The following is an 8850-nucleotide window of genomic DNA, read 5'->3' on the forward strand; positions in this document are numbered from 1 at the left end:
GGGTGGTCACAAGGAGGAACCCCCCCTTCACAGTGACGAGCTCACGGTGTTTGTTTTGCAGGTCATCTGAAGAACATCCTTTTTTGCCGGACCTAACCCTCGTGGGAAACATTACTTAACCCTAAGATTATCCGTAATCTGCCGGGGTCACTTAGTGTTTCTTCAGAACTGGTGCCATACCTGACCCTGCCCTCTGGTTATATACAGGTTTCATGCCCAATGATTTCAAACTGTTTCAACTTGGTTGTACCGAACCGAATCGGTCAAAACTGGAACCGAACAAAACCAATAACTTCATTTTCCATAAACTGGTTCGATCCCCAACATGGTTCCACCAATACCCGGTTATTGACGAAAAAAAACCCTGTACATTGGATGTTGACTCTATGCCAATTTGTAATATACTAAGCCCAACTCGCAAGTCTACTTACAAGAGGGTTGTTCAAAGGTCTGCTTCGGCCGGTTAACCAGTTTTGACGAAAATGTTGAGTTGAACTGCTAACTAGGTTTCCGAAAATTACAAACAAATCTGTTTAACAGTTTGGTTAAGTCAGCCAAATCGACGAGTTCTTGTGGGTGTGTGGTTTAACAGTTTTGTTTTGACGGTTTAATGATTGTAGACAAATCGTTTGCTACACTTTGCAAAATTTTAAAGCGTAGTCTTTACTGGTCTGGTTTTTTAATCGATATAAACCACAAAAACAAATCTTTTGATACACTGAAAATTAAAAAGTCAGAAACCTAGATTCTTTTTAAAAATCCAATCATGGACCGATTTAGATAATCTCGTGGCCAGATTTACACCGATTTAGATATTTGTGGACCTTGTGGTCATGGCAGATAGGATTACACGGGTCCTCAACACAACCACGTCCGAAACAAAAAAGATACTATCTTACTTGTTGATCTAGAAATCACAAGAAACACTCCAAAGTGAAAATGAAAGAAAGCATGGAGAAACAATGAAGTTATAAAGGTTGAAAATGTTTTAGTTCCAAGAGAAATAACTAAAGGAAACTCCACATGAGGGATTATTCACTACAAACTTGGTAGACTTTGATCACATCATACCAACTATATATGATGACATCAAGCATGCTTGACGACCGTCACCGGGCAAGAACTCTGATTGACGACATAGTTGCTCACACTGCCCATAATAGCCCTCTTCAACTTGCCAAGCCCTCGGTTCCCTATAACGAGATAGTCTATGGGAACACTATCGACGGCCTCACATAGTTTCTCTCGGGGATCCCCCCAAAATATTTTCATGAGAACAACGACCTACATACAAATAATAAATTAGGTTTAATCATATATATACTACGAGAACGGGGAAAACTAACTAATTAGTTTCGTACCTCTTTTTGTGTGGCAGCCGAACTAACTACATCTAGTGTTTCGGCATCAGGCGTAGTCCCGTATTTCTTCATGATATTGGGGTCGTTAAGCTCGGCCAAGGGGATCAAAGCTGAAAGAAAATAATATAGAATGAATGCTAGCTAACTTGTCATATAATATTATTATATATACATGCATATAGTACGTAAACATGCATATGAACCAACTTACGAGAGCCTGTGGCTTCCCAGAGCTGGACCTCGGTTTGATCGTAAGCATCAGGGCGGATGGTGAGGAGGATAAGGTGATCTCCTTTCCTGACAACGTTGTCGATTGCCCACTGCAACGCTGCTCGGCTCCCCACCGAGAAATCTACCGCTACTCCGATCCTTCTCTCACTCATCTTTCTCAATTCTTCTTCGACTTTATTTCTTCTCTCTCTATATATATGTATATATATTTATATCACACACTAAACACGCACTACTTCTCTCTCTCTTACTCAACAAGTGGCTGTCTTGTCGGGAAATTTGTGTGGTCGTTGGTCACCACTTGTGATGAATTAGTCGTATGCCTTACTTTTAGCTTCTACAATATGCTAAAAACTTGGTACTGTAAGTTTTGAGATGGATATTTTATATTAATTAGAAGAAAAAAAATGCTAGAGAATAACAAAATAGAATATGACCGTCACCTGCCAAAGTACGTGAATTGAGTCTTGTGGATGTCTCACCATATAAATTATGTTTATAAAAATCTAATGTCAAGAGACAAGAGGTATAAGTATTATTAACAACATATGACAACCAAAAGGTATAATATAATAATATTAAATAGATACATAAATAAATCCTTAAGAAGGTTGCCCCAAGCCTACTATGCATCTTTATTGGCTATTAGTTATAGTCCCAAGTTTAAAGGTTATTGTTTGCAGATTGTTTTTTCCCAAACCAGATGTCTTACAAGTGTATCAATGAGTTTAAGGTGTTCTTTCATTTGAGATGGAGCAACTGATCTAACAACGTGTCAAATCAGCAGTAACGTGTTAGTTGAACGACTAGATCCACCGTCTGGGATGGTTGGATCCAAGTTTCCTCAATTCCGTCACATGACGGCTTACAGGGCTGGCTCCGAGAACCAAAAATATTTTTGGGCCGAAGGCGAAAAATATTTTGGGCCTAAAGTAAAAAAGAGTATTTTGTTGTTTAAACAATTTAAAATTTTAAATTAACTTCCTTGGTTATGATTTGAGTTGTTTAAAAAACTAATGTATAAATATAGGCTAAAACATGTTTCAAATGAGGATACAATCCACAACCTTTTTGGTTGGGAGTCATACCCTTTGTCACTAGACCAAGTTAGTTGCTATGTAATTATGTTAAAACATTAAGTATAGATATAGTTTTTCATCAAAAAACATATAAATTAAAAAAAAAATCCGGGCCTAGCGGGTAGTCGGGCCTATGGCCGTCGACTACCCTGCCATATGCCATGGCCGGCCTTGACAACTTAACATTAAAACCTCCATTTGAGGTGGAAAGATTTAACTCCATATTTTCATTTTTGGCAAACTTAGGGTCGTGGCCGTCTCTGAGATTTTTAGTACCTTGGCCGTGCTGAAATAAAAAAGCCCGCAAGCTTTAATGAATAACAAAATATACAAGATATTTTTTATAAACGACGATAATGTTATAACAATAAACATACGTAATATATAGTATTAACGTAATAACCCAATTTTCGAAACCATAAAATCAAATACTTATATGATTTATTAATACAAAATTTATAAGAATTAATATAGTTATTCTGATACAAACTTAATCTTTTGAACTTGTTAAAAAGTTATGGTATGTTGTTGAAATAAAAGTTAATAAGTTAAGAGTGAAGTGTAACTAAAGTAAAACTAAAAGGAGTGATATAAATAATAGGTTTAATTATAAATAAAGAGCAGGGGTTATTCCTGCCATTCTTTAAAACGTAAGTCATCTTCTCCACATTAACGTTGCTTGATTTCCGGCAAAGATTTTCCGGTGAGAGTATCCTTTTATATATAACACAAACCGAGCTACATCTGGATAATGGGTAAGTGAGCAACAAGCTGCGCCGCAAATTTATCTTTAATCAAAGCCGACCCGTATTTGGGTAAGCGAGCAATAAGCATATAAATGCAGCGGTTCGGTTATGGCGGGCTTTGATTTATCTTTAATCAAAGCCGATCGACCCGAATTTGGCGATTTTCAAAAACTTATTAAACCGACCCACCGTTTATGTCGGTTATCGGTTTAAATTGGTTCGGTTATATCAGTTATGGTTCGGTTAACGGGTTATGACGGTTAATTTGCTCATTCCTACTTGTTAGGGCATAATATAAAAAATATGAAATGTTATAAGGGTGCAACTTAAAAATAAATGAAACCTTTTTATAAAAGATGGAGAGATTAAACTGGATATTTTCAGTTTTGACAAACTCGTGAGTGTGGTCATGATATCCGGTGTACTCTTTTGAAGAATATTGATAGCAATAACGGTAATAAGTTGTTAAATTAATATATGGGAATAGAGAAAGGAATTAAGATAATGTTAATAACTCTTCCTTCTTTAAAACTATTATTATAAATCGTGACTAGGGGTGGCAAATGGGTTGGGTTGGGTCGGAACGGGTTAGGGTCGGAACGGGTTAGAGTCGGAACGGGTCACTTATAAAAATGGTTGTTTTGGTTCGGGTCGGAACGGGTTATGGTCAACAGGTTCGGATTAGAACGGGTCAAAATTGGAACGTGTCAAAACGGGTTTGGTCAACACTCATTTAAGTGATTTTTCATTTCGTTTCAGCACGTAACAGCACGTTTAAGCGATTTTTTAGTTCGTTTCAGCGCGTAACAGCTCGTTTAAGCGATTTTTCAGTTCGTTTCAGCGCGTAACAGCTCGTTTAAGCGATTTTTCAGTTCGTTTCAGCGCGTAACAGCTCGTTTAAGTGATTTTTCAGTTCGTTTCAGCGCGTAACAGCTCGTTTAAGCGATTTTTCAGTTCGTTTCAGCGCGTAACAGCTCGTTTAAGCGAATTTTCAGTTCGTTTCAGCACGTAACAGCTCGTTTAAGCGATTTTTCAGTTCGTTTCAGCGCGTAACAGCTTGATTAAGCGATTTTTCAGCTCGTTTAAGTGATTTTTCAGTTCATTTCAGCACGTAACAGCTCGTTTAAGCCATTTTTCAGTTCGTTTCAGAACGTAACAGCTCGTTTAAGCGATTTTTCAGTTCGTTTCAGCACGTAACAGCTCGTTTAAGCGATTTTTCAGTTCGTTACAGAACGTAACAGCTCGTTTAAGCGATTTTTCAGTTCGTTTAAGCACGTAACAGCTCGTTTAAGCGATTTTTCAGTTCGTTTCAGCACTTAACAGCTTGCTTAAGCGATTTTTCAGTTCGTTTCATCACTTAACAGCTTGTTTTAACATGTTTTTGTTTCGTTTTTGTCGAATTTTCAGTTTCGGTTAATTTGTCGATTTTTTAATGAGAACAAAGGACGAAACGTTTTAGTTTTTTTACATTTTTTGTTTTTGTTTTATTTTTTTAGTTATGATTTTTTTATTAGTTTTTTTTGAATTTTTTTTGATGGTTTCTATTAAGATCAAAGTTCCTAAAAAAAATAAAAAAAAAACAATAAAAAAATCATAACTCAAAATATAAACGAATAACGAAAAAAGTAAAAAAACTAAAATAATTTCGCCGTTATCCTCGTTCACCAAAAAAGAAACCGACAAATTAACCGAAACCGAAATGTCGACGAAAACGAATCAAAAACCAAAATCGACCCGTCTAGTGCGAAAACTCGAAAGAAACCGAAACCCAACCCGTCCAGTGCTAAAACTCGTGTCGGCACGAAAGCTGATCCGAGCCGAAACCTAAACCGATATTGTTCCAATCTAAAACCCGTTTCAACCCGAACATGTCACTTTTCCTTAAAGACACTAACCCACATCGACCCATGTAGTTAAATTTGTCAACCCATTTTGACCCAAAAATAAGAATGTGAAATTTCAAGTGACCCATTTTGACCTATTTAAATAATACCTATGACCCAAATCAACCCATTTGAATTTTAAAACAACCCAAATTGACCCATTTGAAATGGTTTGGGTCAAGGTTGTCACCCCTAATCGTGACTTACTTGAAAATAGGTTATAAAGATGTGTAATCCTATCAACTCATACCATTTAACTTACACACTCTATCTTACATCCTATTAGTGAGGATTTAAGATTTTTTTCTACGGGTTTATAATTTTTTGGTGTTCAAATTTTCACACAACCAAACATTAAATTTTTCGAGTTGGTTGGGTTAAGTCGGCTCGGGTAAAAAAATATTATATAATAGGATATCATAATTTAAAATATGCTAATTTAAAAACACGTAATAAAACTACAAGGTCATTAAAAATGAAAAAAAATAATATAATAAAATAAAATAATTATAATCGATGGGTTGTGAAGGTTTGATGTGTGAATAGGTCTGTAATTAAAAGAGAAAGCACTCTTATTATAGCCATTTAAAACCTCAACTTACGATGGTTTACCAAAAAGAATTTTTTTAGCAAATTCAATCTTAGAGAGACTTGAACAAGAGACATTGCAATATTAGAAAGGATTTAGGTAGGGGTGTGCAACGGGTGGACCCGGACCGGAACTCGTTTGGATGATTTTTCATACCCGGAACCGATCCTTTTTTAAGCGGGTCGGTCCGGTCATTTAAATCATATTCACCAAAGGAGTAGACCATGTGACCATGACCACACCCGTGAGTTTGCCAAAACTCTAATATGGAGTTCAATCCCTCCATCTCATATGAAGGGTTTCATTTATTTTTAATTTACACCCATATGAATTCCAAATCTTTTTTATTTATACCAAAAGTTTGCTAAAAATGAAATATGGAGTTCAGTCCCTCCATCTTTGATGAAGGTTTTCATGTTAAGCTTCCATGTGACGGAATCTCAAATGACATCAAGTCATCTCCAACTAACACGTCATTTCTGATTTGACACAAGACCAATTCCTATATCTCAAATAAAAGAATACCTAAAACCCATTATTACTCTTGTTGGACACCTACAACCCACTTTATTTTGGTAAAGCCTACTAGTTTGAAAAAAAAATAATCGCTTGCATAAAAAAAAATCATCCGTGAGAATTAGACATGACTTGACAGAGTTGCACCTCTCTGAGGACATGGTCTAGAATAGAGATTCGTGGAGACGTAGGATTAAGGTTAGAGACTTTCTAGGGGAAGGTACCTAGTTGGCTTAGCTTTGTATATAGGGTCTACTTTGGCTAGCTTGACTCCTTGTTGCTTATGTATATTTTTTGTTTGATGCTGTCTTGTGATTCTTATGCCCAAATCTTATTTACAGATTCCTTGGTATTTTGGTAGGGTGCTACTCTATGTATTGCTAAGTGTCTTTGCTTGTAGGATGTATGTTTACTCTATTTACCTGTATGTAGCTTTATGAGACGAAGGTCTCTCTGGAAGTAGCCTCTCTATTCTCACGGATAGAGGAAAGACTTGCCTACATCCCACCCTCCCCTGACCCTACCGATAGCGTGCTATGCGGTGGGATATACAAGGCTTGATTGATTGATTGCATGTGTGTCCCCCGCCATGCTTGTTTGGATGAAACAAGCTTCCCCATTTATGCCCCTAAGAGTACACATGTCTACATTCTTCATATGTCCAATTTTTTGGACATTTCCATTGGCTATATTCTAGCCCAACCCACCACAACCTACCCACGGTCTATTACCACACATCTTTGGTCCGCTCCAAATGATACCTCACCTCGGCCTAACACTCACATCAGGCCATCTCCGCAGTCCAACTCCTCGATCCAATGGACTATTTGCATGGTTAATATTCCAATGCATTCTCGCCGCTCACCCATATCCATTGAACAACCATCCGTCACTACCACGGACTCCCCTCCCTCTTCTCTTTCTTCATCCTCATCATCCACCCATACAAATTTACCTCCACCTAACCACCCTCTGTTTCCAGTCCTACTGTCACACCCCAACCGAAGGCGGATTATTCACGGGACGCGACGTTGATTGTTCATAGCACGCAACACTATTAAAGTGATACTAATAATTTTATTCATATTATTGAAATCTTTGTCACATGCTACACATACGAAATAGAAATAAAATACATGAAACAAAATTAGACAAATACTTCATTATTATGAAATATCCTAAGGGTTGAACTATTTGATCTTCCTTCTTATAATACTTCATCCTGTGGCATGTAAGAAAATAATATTTTGTCAACAAAATTATTGGTGAGAATACACAAGTTTTTGTTGAACCTATTAAAGGACTGATGGCCATAAATCAAACAATTGATGGTTCAAACATATGTTGTTCTTCACTATGGTTAATGCAAACTGTTACTCTCAAGCATCTTACTTGACAAGCATTTGATACAAAGACTAAAGACTAACAACTGTTGATGGAAAATACTGAAGAATAAAAGTGCTGAAGACAAATAACTGATGGATCAAACAGCAGTTGTTTCCAGAAGATTAGTATTTATCATAAGATTCCTATTTATTAGTTATTTAGAATAGTTAATAAGTTGTTTGTAACATAATTAGTTAGATGTCTCTTTCACCTTTAGCTTATCAGTAGTTGCACACTTATATATAATGAAGAAAATAGTCTCTTCTTCATTAACACTTTTTACACATCACACATTCACCTTATCAGAGTAAAGTTGTACCAAAAATCAGTGAATGATGAGCTAAGGTTAAAGGGGAGAAATATATTGTAATCTTTTGATTATGGTAATGGTAAAATTGTTCTTCCATTGGAAACTTTCTGAAAGCTTATCATAATTTGTGTGTTTCCTCTGCAATTACTGTTTGATAATACTAACTGATCTATAACTTAATATGGATTCAATTAAGGTAATACTAATTTATTCAAAGGATTATATCAGTTGTTTATTGTTCCATTGGTGTGTTTAGTAAGTGTTCATTGATTGAGCTTAATTAAGTCAAATTGGATCCCAAAAATTGATATTAGAGCTATGGATCTTTGAAATTGATTTAACAATCAATTCTGAAACAAAATTCTAAACTCAATTTAATAATTCATGTTGTTGAGTCAAGTACTAGCTAAAAACTTGTTACTTTGTTTTTGTTGAATAGTAAGTAAAAGTGAGATCATGTCAATCATGCAAGATCCTCATTAAACTGGTTCAAATAATGCTTCACCGTCTATGCGACCAAAACACTATTGTTGGAGGCCGGTTGTTTATAGGCCTCACTCCCATGAAATAGTTGATCCACTAGATGGAAACAAAATGAATAAGAATGATTCTAAGGATTATTTTGATAAGGAATTTTAAAGATTGAATTGGATGCCAAAGCTCATGCGATTTTGCCATGACAATTCCAAATAAAATCTATTGTGGGTTTGTTCATTACAAATTTGCTAAGTAATTATGGGATACAGTGA

The 8850-nt window shown here is 36.1% G+C and overlaps 1 protein-coding gene across 1 annotated transcript; it reads right to left on the minus strand.

The window, feature by feature from the left end:
- Positions 1-982: 982 nt before the first annotated feature.
- On the minus strand, positions 983-1874 carry LOC143544549 (universal stress protein PHOS32-like). Its single transcript, XM_077036632.1, has 3 exons — positions 1573-1874; positions 1362-1471; positions 983-1284 (listed from the first exon to the last, which is right to left on the minus strand). Exons 1-3 carry the CDS (start codon positions 1742-1744, stop codon positions 1090-1092), a joined length of 477 nt encoding a protein of 158 aa, XP_076892747.1. The 5' UTR covers positions 1745-1874; the 3' UTR covers positions 983-1089.
- Positions 1875-8850: the final 6976 nt, after the last annotated feature.

The sequence above is a fragment of the Bidens hawaiensis genome, unplaced genomic scaffold (assembly GCF_021521415.1).
Source record: "Bidens hawaiensis isolate Kalapana, Puna unplaced genomic scaffold, B.hawaiensis_p1.1 tig00013628_1, whole genome shotgun sequence".
Lineage (NCBI taxonomy): Eukaryota > Viridiplantae > Streptophyta > Magnoliopsida > Asterales > Asteraceae > Bidens > Bidens hawaiensis.